This window comes from Paralichthys olivaceus, chromosome 14 (assembly GCF_024713975.1).
Source record: "Paralichthys olivaceus isolate ysfri-2021 chromosome 14, ASM2471397v2, whole genome shotgun sequence".
Taxonomy (NCBI): Eukaryota; Metazoa; Chordata; class Actinopteri; order Pleuronectiformes; family Paralichthyidae; genus Paralichthys; species Paralichthys olivaceus.
The window spans coordinates 4,692,579-4,706,591 of NC_091106.1; the positions used below are offsets into that span (position 1 = coordinate 4,692,579).

At 39.6% G+C, this 14,013-nt stretch overlaps 2 protein-coding genes and 1 long non-coding RNA gene across 3 annotated transcripts; 1 reads left to right on the forward strand and 2 right to left on the reverse strand.

The window, feature by feature from the left end:
• The first annotated feature begins 4,964 nt into the window (after window positions 1-4,964).
• Window positions 4,965-9,067, forward strand: haao (3-hydroxyanthranilate 3,4-dioxygenase). Its single transcript, XM_020089872.2, has 10 exons — window positions 4,965-5,155; window positions 5,358-5,436; window positions 6,467-6,550; window positions 6,670-6,776; window positions 6,855-6,944; window positions 7,031-7,074; window positions 7,180-7,325; window positions 8,375-8,443; window positions 8,570-8,652; window positions 8,739-9,067. The coding sequence occupies exons 1-10, from the start codon at window positions 5,070-5,072 to the stop codon at window positions 8,809-8,811; spliced, it is 861 nt and encodes a 286-aa protein (XP_019945431.1). The 5' UTR covers window positions 4,965-5,069; the 3' UTR covers window positions 8,812-9,067.
• LOC138413670 (uncharacterized) lies at window positions 6,999-8,171 on the reverse strand. Its single transcript, XR_011246084.1, has 2 exons — window positions 8,018-8,171; window positions 6,999-7,349 (listed from the first exon to the last, which is right to left on the reverse strand). It is a non-coding gene; the product is annotated as an uncharacterized lncRNA (long non-coding RNA).
• A 1,286-nt stretch (window positions 9,068-10,353) lies between the features above and the next one.
• LOC109631997 (transmembrane protein 229B-like) lies at window positions 10,354-12,751 on the reverse strand. Its single transcript, XM_020091089.2, has 2 exons — window positions 12,596-12,751; window positions 10,354-11,415 (listed from the first exon to the last, which is right to left on the reverse strand). Exons 1-2 carry the CDS (start codon window positions 12,645-12,647, stop codon window positions 10,931-10,933), a joined length of 537 nt encoding a protein of 178 aa, XP_019946648.1. The 5' UTR covers window positions 12,648-12,751; the 3' UTR covers window positions 10,354-10,930.
• Window positions 12,752-14,013: the final 1,262 nt, after the last annotated feature.

Sequence of the window (14,013 nt, forward strand, 5' to 3'; positions counted from 1 at the left end):
AGCGGGGATTAGCTGCTGGCTAGCTATATTAGCACACGCAGCTCGGTGAGGCATGGCGGTCGCACCTGACGCGCGGTGGGTCCGAAGGAGGAGAACACTACAGGCATCAATGCATTCTCAACTTAATAGTTTCTAAAAGAAGAAGCATGGAAGCCAAGATCGCACGTCGGTGACTTTAGCTGAGCTATTATTGGCTGTTTGTTGTTAGCATGTGATGACACAAGCGTTTACATCACATTTAAACCTGCACAACTTCATCTGCTCTCCTCAGAACACTGAGAGTAAAGTGAGCGGCCATCACCACAGGTTCATTTATGAATTCTACTGAAGGTCGTTGATGTTATAGTTGTTCTTGTTAAAGAATGGAATGCAATAACCAGCTTCATTTGTGCCAGTCACATCCGGTAATTTGGGAATGTTCAGATCTTAGTGATATGCTAAGACTATCACAACTGTATAAAACTATACTACATCTATATACAGAGCATTTTTCTCTGTGTAAAATAAAAGCCTTTAAAGTGAACTGCCATGTTGTGTTTATTGTTGCTGTGTGTTGTTGTGTCCACCAGGGGCCCCATTTCTCCAGGAAAACAAAGTGAATGCAAAACAAAAAATCAGCTACATGAATAAATGACGGATGAACCAATATATGACTGAAAACCCCCCAAACCATAACATGTAATAATTATTAGTTGTGCCTGATGTTCACTGAACTGACAGATGCTCATTTAACTGTGGAAATCAAAGATGCTAATAAAGGGAAACATTTTTACAGTCACTGCATTTTTAGAAGATGCATTCAACGCAATAAATTATACTTTTTACTGATATTTCTGGACTTTATTTTCTCATACAGGCAGCAGGGAAATTATTATAAATGGTTGTGACATAAGTCTACACACAGTGGTCACTCATTAAATTATATGTGAAATTAAATATATGTGTGTATGTAGAAATAGATACTGATCAGACTCACAACTATATGTCATTGTTTCACTATTGCCAATATAACAAAACAGTGAGTTTATCTACTTGCTGAGAGTTTCCAGCTGTGGACAACAATGTAAACATTAACACTCCTTTTCTGGGATTTTAGGCAATTTTTGAATTTTCTAAACTTACAGAGCAGCCATAAGTATCCCAGATGTTTTAGTAAATCTATCTATGCTATTGTAAACACACAACTTGCTCTGTTTTCTGCAACACTTTCTCATAGTCACTTTAGTAAGACATTAATAAAGGACAGATAATTTCCCAATTTGAAAAAGCCATCAGCAAAATCACCTAAAACTATTGATTGTCTTATAAATGTTAATAAGTTAATAATAAATGGTTCAACAATAGTCTGCTGCTAAGTGTTAATAATTCAACATAGATTTTGGATTAGATGTGCCGCAACCATTCCAGAATGTCAAAATAATACATTAGAAATGTCTCACTGATGAGTTAAAGTGCTAAAAAGACGGTTTTATTTTACAACTTTTTTTTTTTTTGACAATAGCAGAGTCCATCTCAGTAGCTGGCTTTCAAATGCCTTGGCTTCTTAGGGAGCCTCTTCTTTGTCCCCCACTTCCCTTTTTTTACATCTGGAGGAGTGTGGAGGAGGCTGGCATAGTAACGGTAAACCAAGGGCCTTTGCCAAATAACAATCCAAGCTGTCTGAAATGAGGTCCATAAAATATGGAATTTCATCACCCTCAGGGTCCACTTGATGAGCAATGCTGGGAGCAGCAAAAGGGAAAGCGGGACTAGGTTGAGGGAAAGTAAGTGCAGCAAGGGGGTGGGGAAGAGCAGCAGGAGCAGGATGAGGGAAAGGAAGAGCATGAGGCACATGAAAAGTAACAAAACGGTAAGGTAGAGCAGCAGGAGCATGGTGAGGGAAAGGAAGAGTAGCCTGAGGGAAAGGAAGAGCAGCAGCAGCAGGATGATAGAAAGGAAGAGGACCAGGAGTGAAGTTGTGAGCTGCGTGAGGTAAAGGAAAAGCTGCATGAGGCAAAGCAGGAGCAGCGTTCGGGAAAGGCCAGACGACACCACCTGAGGAGAGAAGAGAGTAAAATTGTAAGATTTTACATTTTCAAAAAACACACTCAGAGAAGAAGAATGTTTGAGCATGACTCGTTGATTGTTGGCCATCTAACCGCACCAGATGCATCACATGCACTTTGTGAAAGTATCACCTGTAGCCTCAGTGCTGTACTACATGAGACCCCAGCTGAAAGCAGGTGATTTGACAGCACAGTTTTGTATAATGATTTTACTGTTGTGACAGAAATTTGAGACTGAGTTGATGTCAGCGCCGAAGAGGAAGATTATATTATTTAAATATTAAATTTATACTGTAAAAAAATAAAGATTGGCCCATGGTACACAATTATTCATTTGTAAAAGATGGGTTGTGATGGTATAATCACACAGTAAGTTCTCATATATCTTTTAAAATCAAAGTGTAACATTGAATGCACAGGAGCAAAGAAGGTATAAACAGCATCTCACTAATCGTGAGTCAAATGTTGTAGCCTCAGTCAGTAACACATTTATTTCACATCAGGACAACACTGATGTATGTCTGAGAATAATCCTCTCCACACGGACGCGCCCTGGTTAACGTGCACGTTTTGAAAGTTCCATCGTCTCCACAGTTACATAACAAATCAACTTTGAGCATTTTACGATTTAAAAAGGGCCAGTCTCTTTTTCTAACAAATAACAATTTAAAAAAGTAAATCACGACAGAATTGTTAAAATTACAAAACATTTATTCATACATGAGTGGTTGTATCAGCAGAGCCCATCTTTTACTATTTATTTATATGAATTACTTATTTTAATTTGGGCCATATCGTAGAAAATAATAACGGTCTTGATAGTACGAGAATCAAGTCGTATTTTAAAATTACATCATATACTATTATCTCAGATTTGTTTTCACTGTAAGTGACGCTAATACTCGGTAATAATCAACACGTTTAGCATCTTATTTGTTCGCTGCATGATGAATGAATACATCTGAAGTTATTAGTTCAGATATGAATTACCTGGAATGAGGTGGGGCAGCCGCAGCTTCTCCACGGAGGATCCAGGCTTCATGTTTCGGGGCACCTTGTTTCGGGCAGCAGGTTTTTTCCTCTCGGGCTCTTGTTTTGTCTTATTGCAAGTTTTCCAGTTCATCCGGTGAAGAAGAGAAACTCTCTGCCGCAGATCAACTGTCCTGTCGCAGTGAATGACTCAGTGGACAAGTCTGCTCTTATGATTTAAAACCTCCTGAACGTTCTGTTGCCATGACTTGACGCATGCACGTGTGTGAGCGACAGGCAGGTATAACATATAGTTATTATGTTGATGATACAGATGATACAGTATGGTTAGAGATATCTGTGTATATATGATAGTAAATCACTTGTTCCTGAAGTTTCACATGAAAGTTAATCAACAATAAATCTGTTACATTAAGGTTCAGTCTCTATGTGCAGTCTTATTCTTTATGTTTCAAATACAAGAAAATGAACTTACAGGACATTAATCACATGTATCATTGATGAAAAAACTGAAAAAGAAATCAGTGTAAAATCTCAGTAACAGGAGATTGTAATCTGATATGAAATACCATGTGAAACAGATCCAGTCAGCTGCTGTATTATCATTATTATTATACATTCAAAATGATTGTTGGATGAAAAGTTATTTGCAACAAACAGCTCCCTTCATGTTTATGTTCATTTCCTCAGATTTAACTACTAACTGAATGTGGGAAAGGAAAAGAGAAATAAATCAGAAATAATGCAGAGGTTTCAACATGTGTTGCATAAAGTCACTTATATATCATCAACCCACCATGTTACAGCCCTGATCTTTATCCTGATTGGATTTTTTATATAAATGATTCTGTACAAAATGAAGTGAATCAAAGTCAGTGTTGGTTACTGTAGGTGCCAAATAAGGCCTCATCCTCTGATGATATAGGAGATGGCAAATTTCTCCATTGGGAAAATGGAAGTTGACAATTTCCGCTCCACCAGCTCCTGAATGTGTTTTCATCTTGACCTGCAGTTTGCTCTTGTCACAGTTACAACCAAACCTACTGAGCATGAAACAAGTTAACTTCTGACAACTGCTCATTTGATTACTTCTTGAATCTAATTAATTTCTTTATGATTTTAAGCTTCCTCTCTCAGGTGAAGGTCACCAGATGAGGGGCCTTTGGGGACTTTTGGGACCTTTGTGTCCACTAACCAGAAAGTTGGTTGATTCCTGGCTCCTCCATCCTGCGTGCCGAAATGTCCTTGGGTAAGACCCTGAACCCCAAATTGCTGCTGTGTGAGAAAGTGTGGCACATAGATGCAGTGTATGGTATATGTGTGAATGGGTGAAGGGCACAACTGTTCTGTCAGGTGCTGTGAGTGGTCACCAAGACTAGAGAAGTCTATAAACACAGACCATTTCTTCAGGACTCTACTTTTATCAATGTCCCCATGTTAAACAGCTCTACCTGCTGGACAATTTAAATCATTACACTCAATGGAAAATCTCAGACATATTGTTCAAATCAGTGAACAGTGATTTATGTTCACTGTCAGAACTCTGCAGAGTTTAGTGCGACAGACATGACACTGCACACGTAATGCAGGCGTGTGAAATGACACATGAAGGAAACATGTATGTGAATGATTATATTATTATATTAATTATATACATTTCTTTTAGCTGATGCTGAGTGCATTGAATATCTATGAGGGACAATTTTTGTCAGGGGGGGGGGGGTTCAGTTTGTTGCCCAAGGACACTTCAGCATGGGCTGGGATTTGAGCTGTTGACCACAGCACCACAGCCACGACACCATTAGAGGTTGGCAGTGTATTCCAGTAGATCTGGAATCACAACCAGTAGACACTATGTCACTTAGTGAGACAGTGCAAGCAACCTTTCACCTCTCTGGGAAACAGAGCTCCTCCCCACTTGTTCTACAGCCACTTCTGTATTTTGGACTTTCAGTGTCAGTCACATTGTTTGAACTAGATAGACGAGGAGAGACTGGCCAGACACTACAGCACAAAGCCGATCACTTTAACAAAATGAGTGACAGTCCTCTTGTGAATGTGGAAAACTGGATTGCAGAGAACCAGAATGCTTTTCTGCCGCCAGTGTGCAACAAGCTCATGTGAGTAAAAACCCACAATGTTTTCATAGCAGCCACATTGTTACATACGTGCGTGAGTTCCTCTTTGCAACAGCTCGATAAATGATGTCATGAGCAATCTGCATTTTATTTGACACAATAAGAGCTGCGCTGACAAATCGACCAGAAACTTCCACTGATTATTTGAGGACATGTGAGTGAATGATTGTCTTTAATTCCTCAGGCACTTTCTTCAGTTGAATATCATGTTTGTCGGAGGTCCCAACACCAGGAAGGATTATCACATCGAAGAAGGGGAGGAGGTGAGAGGACAGGACTGACACATTCTGTATAAAGTCTTCATTCCTCTACAGATACGTGTTGTCTTGTCTGCAGCAGTGTTGCTGCTTCTTTACTTAAACCAAGAAAACTACACTCTGATTTTTCAATGCAAACTCTGAGGTTATCCACAAGAACATGGTGCCACACGTGAAATGACGGCTACCACACAATGACATTTCATTATGTCATCATTTTGTTAAATTATAGTTGATATGGTGATTGATTACCTAATTAAACATTAAAAATTTGCTGCCTGTGGCAAAGCCAATCACAGCTTCAACTCATATGTTCGACCGAGGCCTTTGGTGTCTCTGTATCCACTTACAGAGTACTACCCATGTGTGAACACTTAGCTACATGCTATGAGAGCAATGTCCTTAATTGACATTATTTAAACAACAATCACATCCAAAGAAAGAATTGCAGGAACTTGTTTGTGCTCCTATTCAATCTCAGCTGGTGGCTAATAACTGACAGCCGAGATGCTGCAAACAGAAGTGCCGACAAATTATCTAATGTGGCAAACATTAGATGACCACTACAGAAGAACTGGTGTAGCTGTTTAGGGGTTGAAATTTTTTCCGAATAAAGACATGGGAAATCTGTTCATTTTGTTGAGCACAACAAAGGGGAGACTGACTGTGGCTCAGGGAATAGTGTGTGTGTTTCTTCTGTCTCATTTAAGTTGTTTAGTTCAAATGCAAAGTGTAAGTGGAGTTGGTTTTCTTTGCACCCTGGTTCTCCATTCCTGGCTTCTCCACATCTTTGCTTGACCTTGTGATGTATTCCCCTGGGGTCAAGAAGTAATGATTAGGAAAGAAGATCATAAGAACTTTTCGCATGCACCTTTGGTGCCTTCCTTACCCACAATGCAATGCAACCACCAACAGTTTGGTCATAGGTTTGATTTAAGTGTAGCAACTCTCTAAACACACAGTGATGTGTAAAGTCAATGGAGCTTCAACTTAAATTCAGTGCGATTCTTCTTTTGTCTTTGGCTCCCTGAAATAGTTGTTCTACCAGCTGAAGGGAGACATGTGTCTGAAAGTGATTGAAAACGGCAAACACAAGGATGTGCACATCAGAGAGGGAGAGGTGAGCTCTAATGTTTCTTTTAGGTTTAGGATTTTCTTGTAATGAAAACAAACTGGTCACTTTTACATACAACATGTGTGTTATTAACTCACAGTCATTCTCTCTTTTCTCATCTGTAGATGTTCCTGCTGCCGGCTCGGATACCCCACTCCCCACAGAGACAGGCCAACACTGTGGGGCTGGTGGTGGAGAGGAGACGACTGCTGACTGAGACTGACTGCCTGAGGTTCTCTAGTCTTCACTTTCTTTCTCTTCTCTTCTTTCTCTTCTCTTCTCCTCTTTGACTGTGTGTTGCTGTTTTCAGGTACTATGTGGACAACACCATTGACATTCTGTTTGAGAAATGGTTTTACTGTCAGGATCTTGGAACCCAACTGGTGCCAATAATCAAAGAGTAAAGACATCCTCATTCCTTCACACTCACAAACCATCAGATCACTTTGACGTGTTTGATTACAGTTGTTAACTTTTTATTTGCAGATTCTTGGAATCAAAGCAGTACAGAACAGGAAAACCTGATCCAAGTGAGTTGCGCTGAAGTTTCTTTGGATTCCTGTTATTTTGAACTAGGTATCGAGATATCTAGTCTGATCCCTTTAAAGTGTGTGATGCTGTCGTTTGATGAACAGATGAAGTCTTCAGACAGCCTCCCTTCCAGTTGAACACCATGAACGTGATGTCGCCTTTCTGCTTCAAAGACTGGCTGGACAAACAGCGGCCGTCGCTGGCCAGTGGCAGGCACGTCGACATGTTCGGGGCTCAGTTTGAGACAGAGGTATTGCTTTCAACCTCACCTCACCTGTTTGTTGGAAGAATATTAAGTTTTTATTTCTCTCAAAGTAAGATATAAAAGATGTGCCCTAACTGAATTCTATATAAAGACAAGGATTCAACGATGTAATTGTTGTTTCCAGATTCATATAAGGTCACCATGACCTTTGACCTTTGACCACCAGTCCCTTGAGGTATTCCTGAAATATTACATTTACAAGGCAAAACATATGTTTCGAGAGGTCAAAGTTACCTTGACTTTTGACCATCAAATTCTTTTCAAGTCATCCAGTGTGAAGTGAACGATTGGGCTGGATGTATTTAAAATCCCTTTGGAAATTCCTGAGATACCCGTTCACAACAACATGTGACCTTGAGGTCAATCCAGCTGGTGCAGAGGCATTAGAATTATTCAGTCAATTGCTAGAATACTTACAGGTTCGGTATGGTGACAGAAAACCAGACCATGAAGGAAAAAGGAGGGAGGAGTTTCTCATTTAACTGTAATGACACACTATAGTTCATCCATCTACAACTATACATATTATTACTTTTCTTTTTATGTTTAAAGTATCCTCCTTTTATAATAGAAACACCTACAATAAATAATACCTAAAAAATAGATTTTCTGTCAGGCAACTTTACATATTTACCACCATGGGCAAAGGGCAAAAGTATTTAAAAAACAGCACTTACACTGTGGTCAGTCCAAAGGGCTTGAGCTGGAAGGGTTAGCAGTGAGCAAGCATTGAACCTCTCTCCTGTTAGTTTAGTATGTTGCAATATGATATATGGGATTTTTTTCACTTTACTGAAACCCTTAAGCTAAAGGGTTTTGCAAAGTGAAACTAAAATTAAAGCAGAACAGTGGCAGTTTTGGCATTCAACTGCTTGTGGAAATCCCCTGTAAAGCATAATATATGAACATATGCCACAGAGGGTTTCATTGTAAATACAGAAACATTTAAGAACTTGAAGGGAAGTCGTAGAGCCCAAAGAGAGGGATGGAGAATAAGGAAAACACTTTAACACTCTTTCTTATGACCCCAACAGGCGATGGTGTTTGGACCTGGCCTGACAGAAGCAACAGTACCACAGAGTGACGTGTGGATTTGGCAGATGGTAAGGCTTTCTAAACGTTACCTCGGTTGCTTTGTAAGAAGGATGTATACACTACAAACTCTCATTTTATTTATCTTTTTCAAATGTTTCTTTCCTTCCTTCACCTTCTCCCTGTGTCTCTCTCAGGAAGGATCCTCTAGACTGACTATGAATGAGCAGGAGTTCAGTCTTTCTGCAGGAGACAGTTTACTTATTCCTGAACAGAGCCAGTGAGTCTGTATTAACAATTAATAACAAACCTTGGGTCCACATTACTAGATATATGAAAATCTTTAAATGGCTTCTTCTTCTGTAGGTACCAGTGGCAGAGAGATGACGGGACTGTTGCCCTGTTTGTGGTACAGAACCCTGAGCGGAAGAGACCATGACCTGCCAATACACAAACACCCATTAAATACACATGATGCTGCATATGAGGAGAGGAAAACCCTTATTCATTACAAATACATGTGATTGGATGCAAACGACTGCATCTTTCACAGATTGTGTATCTTCATGTTCAACCATGTAAATCATGCATTCATGTGTTATATGAACCTTGACCCGTCTGAGTATTAATGCACTCAAGACGTTATTGAGACTGAAACAATAAATTTCACGTTGTTGTGGCTACATATGCTGCTAGTCGAAGGTTTTAAAGCACCTCTGTTTTTTCTATATATTTTTCTATATATTGAAATAGTTTCATCAATCAATGTACAGAAGCAAAGAACAAATAAACACATTAAAAAAAGAGGAATGGACAGAAGCTGGTCCCAACACAGTTAAGTTCCCACATGTCTGTTGCACTTGTAGTCTGATTTGCTTTCACCTTTAGTCCAGTTGTTCCTAAAGCAGCTCCATGAGGTTCATGTCTGGACACTGAGCTGCTGCTCATCATGTGAAGCCTCCATCTGTTTGTCTTCTAATGTTTTCTGTCATTATGTTGCTGTAGGATGAAGCTCTGACGAACTAGAAATATACAACACTACTTCCTGCAGTGTAGTATTGTGCTGATAATACAGCACTATATATAATATAACAATATACATCAGTGGGTGCAGTAACACAGTTTATTGACACATGCAGATTTTCTTTTTAGCATTTACTGTCAAAGCTTGATTCACTTCAATGGGGCAGAAATCTGTAAATTAATCATTGAATATAATCCCTGAGAAGGTCTGTTTTCAAGGAAGTTGCATAATGTTTCAGTCACCTATTTTTTATACCATGGGTAGTTTGCCACTGACCTTGGCACCATTACAGTTTTTATACCTGGAGTTTAACTTGATCAGTTAAAATGTTCTTAAAACCTTTTGACCAGTGGTGTGAAGTACTTATATTAACTTTTAAATAATGAAATTGTTGTATGTAACTTTATATTGACATCTTTATGGTTGAGAGAAAACAAAGGGAAACCTTTGGCGTGATTTAAGATTTGGCGTGATTTCATATTAACTGTGGCTGCTCAGACTTATCTTTCCACTGATAACACTGTCTTCCTGGCATGGGTGCAGCTCAGAGTGAGACATCACTGTGAAGTCTCTTTAAAGTGAGATGGTAGAAATAGGATCTACCATACAATCTTTTCAGTATCAAACACAAACCCCCTCTTAAATGAGTTGCTGCATTTAAAATTTTTACACTCGACTATTCAAATCTGACCTGATACAAACACTTATTTTAAAGCAATACATTTGACTTCTGACATTTCTGTGCAATATACCCATTCACTTCTTTAATAAGAGTACTAACTTCATAAAGACAGATAACATGACAGCTCTCCAAAAATTAAGCCAAAGCATATTGATCGCTCCCTAGTGGCTGGCTGCAGGTTATAAAACCCTCTTGCCCCATGTTAGTGGATGGGACACGGACCAAAAGACAAAGTAAGCATCAAGTCATTTTCTTTTGTTTGGTTTTATTTATTTATTTGATGATATAAAAATGGGGTGAAACATCATGATTGACAACTGAGACTGACTCAAGATCAGTCAAGTGTGTGTGTGGGACCTAAAAACCATGACTCCATCCGCTGATCGCTAATGCACAGACTCTGGCTCCAAATGCTCAAGATGGTAGCATTCGTATCTGAGATAGTTTGGCATCATTTTTAAATAGTGGGAAGAAGTGGTATATGGTTTGGACACAGGAGGTGATTAGCTTAGCGTAATGGAGGCAGGCAGCTATGATTGTGAAATTGGAGTCATGTCATCTTTGTGACTTTGCCAAGCAACCAGTGCACACTCAACAGCTAAAAACGATCTAGTACAAAGCATGTTGTTGTCCAAGCTAGCTCTTTCGTCCTAGTCCTTCTGTTGATCTAAGCGAACCATCTCCTGGCAGTATGCATGTTGGACATTTTGGCTGAATCTGAAAGTGGTTCCAGTTTTCATACCCTACTCTTGGCAAAAAACAAACAGGCTTATTTCCTAAATTGTCTAAAAGTCCCTTTGATATCCTAAAACATTTTCCATAAATGTTTTGCTGTCTTTGGAATGGACCAGTTCAGTTGTGTAGTCTTATTCGGAGAGTGTTCTTAATCACATGCTGCTCTGCAATAAAAGCTGCCACAGCCCAGGGCAGTGCGTACTCCAGAGTCACCAGTCCTCCCAGGCTGTACCTGTAACCGGAGTAGTCCCAGGGACAGGCCCTCAGCAGCCCCAGCCCTGCTCCCCAGCTCAGCTCCCAAAGGTAGATGAACAGGGTGTAGACCATCAGACGCACAGGCAGCGACTGACGCTGAGCCAGCAGCCGCGCTCTCAGTCCCTCCATGAGGTAGATTGCGGTGGCGTACATGGGCAGCGCCCACAGGCTGCTGTGACCTGCCAGCTTCCTGTCTCTGGTGCTGCACCAGTCCAACACGGCAGTGAAGGCCACCTCACAGAGGCAGCCGTGAAGTGCATAGACATAGAGACGGACCAGAGCAGTGAGAGGACGACTGGAGCAGCTGCTAAGTCGCTCTGCAGGGGATTCATTTTCAACACTGGTCCCTGTCACATGGAAACAGAATTAATGTGCATTAATGTGAGAATTTTACAAGTCACTCCAAAACTAACATCATTTTTCGATAGGCATTTAAAAAAAGTGTTTCGGTGACAACAGGTGCTTATAAATCGCTATGTTTTTTTCCATACTAATTTGAGATAGCTTCACACGTATATAATTGAGAGATAATTTGAAGTATAATAATTTGAAGATGTGTTCACAAAACTTTGATAATATTTTTTGCATAACAATAATTTTCTGCTTAGACAGGAATAACTAGGATTTACGTCAGCTGCGGCCTATATTTAAAGTTCTTGTATTTAAGAAAATTGTGTGAGTAATTTTGGGAGTTAAAGCAGCGTGCAGCACAATGCTTTGAAGTTTGGATTTGGAACCATAGGTGAGTTTACGCGATGCAGGGTCGCTCCTTCCACTTTTTATTTTCTTTCCTACACAAAAGACAATTAAGCATATTTCTTCTCTTACATCTTTCTTTCTTCTTCATTTCTTTTTTATGTATATATAATTTATCATTATCTAGTATCATATTAGATTGACAATCATGAAATTCTTCAATATAATTAATCTACTTGCATGGGAAGTGTCAAACAAATGTTCCCAGTGTATCTAATATCTGTTTCTGCATTTGTTTTTTAACATGAGCTCCAATTTAAACCAAAACATGATTAACATTTTATTTTATAATTATAATATAATATTATGTATTTTTTAAAGAGTCCGTCTTTTTGAATAGATGTTCTTGCTAGTATTATCTATCGAGTGTGATATAGTCCAGTTTCTCCACAGGACACATGGCACAGTGCACATGCATGTGTGTTATTAGCCTGTTAACGTGGATTAACAGGCTAATAGCTTGGTTTAGCTCAGTTGAAGGCTAAGAAAAGCTTCAACAGGTTTTCACTCTGCACTAGAAAAGCTTGCAATTTTTCAAAGCCTATCATTAGGGTTATTGTTATCAGTTTATCTCCTCAAAGTAGAACACAGTCAACAACATTTACACAAAAGCTCTGAATCCAATTCATCATTTCCCTCACTACAATTTAAATAAGGATGTAGTGACAGAAACGAACATTTGGCCTCAAATTGTGTCCTTAGCAGCCATTTATGAAGAACATCAAAGTGCATACAACTGAAACAGCAGCAGAAAACAGTAATAATTCTCACCTTGGTCACAGCTACCTTGTGTTCTCCTTGTACTTAGTTTCCTGTTCTCCATCCCAGGGCAGCATATGGGTATCTGTGCCTTTGTAATCCCTCTGCTTCCCTATGTGTGTGTGTGTGTGTGTGTGTGTTTGTGTGTGTGGGCTAAACATTAAGCTGCCTCATGTTATCAGAGTGAGACAGTGATGGCTCTGTCAGGGCTTGAGAGTTGAGAACTTAGGGAGAGAACCAGGAAGCAAACCTGGACCAGCTGAGAAAAATGTGTGTGTGAGCGTGCATGTGTGCACTCGTGCGTGTTTGGGCACTACCAATTCTTGTATTGATCCCACAGTGGCTGCCTGAATGTTATCTTCTGAGCATACAGTAAGTTTGCAAATAAATGCATTGATGTGTGCGGACCTGTCATTGTCTGTATCACAGAAGCTCTTTATAATGCTGTATGTTTCATGTTGTGGGCCGGCTGGGGAGTTATCAGTCAACCACAGTTGATGGGTGTGTCACAGACGCTGCGCAAAAATATACACTGACTTATCTGACTCTTACATTCCAACAGAACGCAATCAAACATGTACATTATATGCAGGTTTAAGCTACACTAGCAGTTTGGCTCAATGGATAACTATGAAGCTTTGTACAGAAATTCTTGGAAATTAGACGTGGTACTGACATTGGTCTCCACTGAATTACTTCTCAGTCTCAGGTGAGCCCTTGACTTTGCTTTCACTTCATGCTAAGGCTCATATTTATTTTGAGTATCTTTTCAAATGATTGATGCATTCATTTGACATCTTTTGGAAAATACCCGTGCTTCTTCTCAAGCACCTTCATCTGACTATATTTGTTTGCAAAGTACCTTTTTAAATGAAAGGGAAAATATATTTTATTAAGCAAGTTTATTATAGCATTTATACTTCACAGAAATAAGGTGTAAACCCAGTAACAGCGCAAAGCCTTCAATTTATACTGTATACCCAAACTGTACAAATATATAGATAAGACATAGTTTCATTCATGTTCAGCATACAGTGTCATAAAGTATCTGTGAGAGCAGATGTCGGTCCTCACATGGTGGCACTTCTGTATTCTGTGTTTGCTTATTTCTGTACACTAATAAAACAGTTAGATAAATGGTGGACCTCTAGATCAGAGTCCAGTGGTTCTAGCAAACACACCTTTAGGGAGGTGGAGGGGCGACAACGCTACTGTGTGGAGGTCACTGACCATAAGGTTATCAAGGTCAGCCTCCTCACACAGTGGTGAACTGGGCTGACTCTGTGTGTGTGTGTGTGTGTTCATTGTAATGTTGTGTAATGAGCGGTTAGCAAAGAAAAGTTTGGTTAGGAAAATGACCACTATCTATCTGAGAAAACACAGAGCTGCTTCACCTGGTGCTTTCTGCAAACTGATCACTGTCAGTCATG

Bases quoted from the DNA above. Each gene is read 5' to 3' on its own strand.
- haao (XM_020089872.2), top strand. From the start codon at position 5,070: ATGAGTGACAGTCCTCTTGTGAATGTGGAAAACTGGATTGCAGAGAAC. The intron at 5,156-5,357 runs GTGAGTAAAAAC...TTAATTCCTCAG, and splicing joins CCAGTGTGCAACAAGCTCAT to GCACTTTCTTCAGTTGAATA. The intron at 6,551-6,669 runs GTGAGCTCTAAT...TCTCATCTGTAG, and splicing joins TGCACATCAGAGAGGGAGAG to ATGTTCCTGCTGCCGGCTCG.
- LOC109631997 (XM_020091089.2), bottom strand. From the start codon at position 12,647: ATGGAGAACAGGAAACTAAGTACAAGGAGAACACAAGGTAGCTGTGAC. The intron at 11,416-12,595 runs GTGAGAATTATT...TCCATGTGACAG, and splicing joins ACAAGGTAGCTGTGACCAAG to GGACCAGTGTTGAAAATGAA.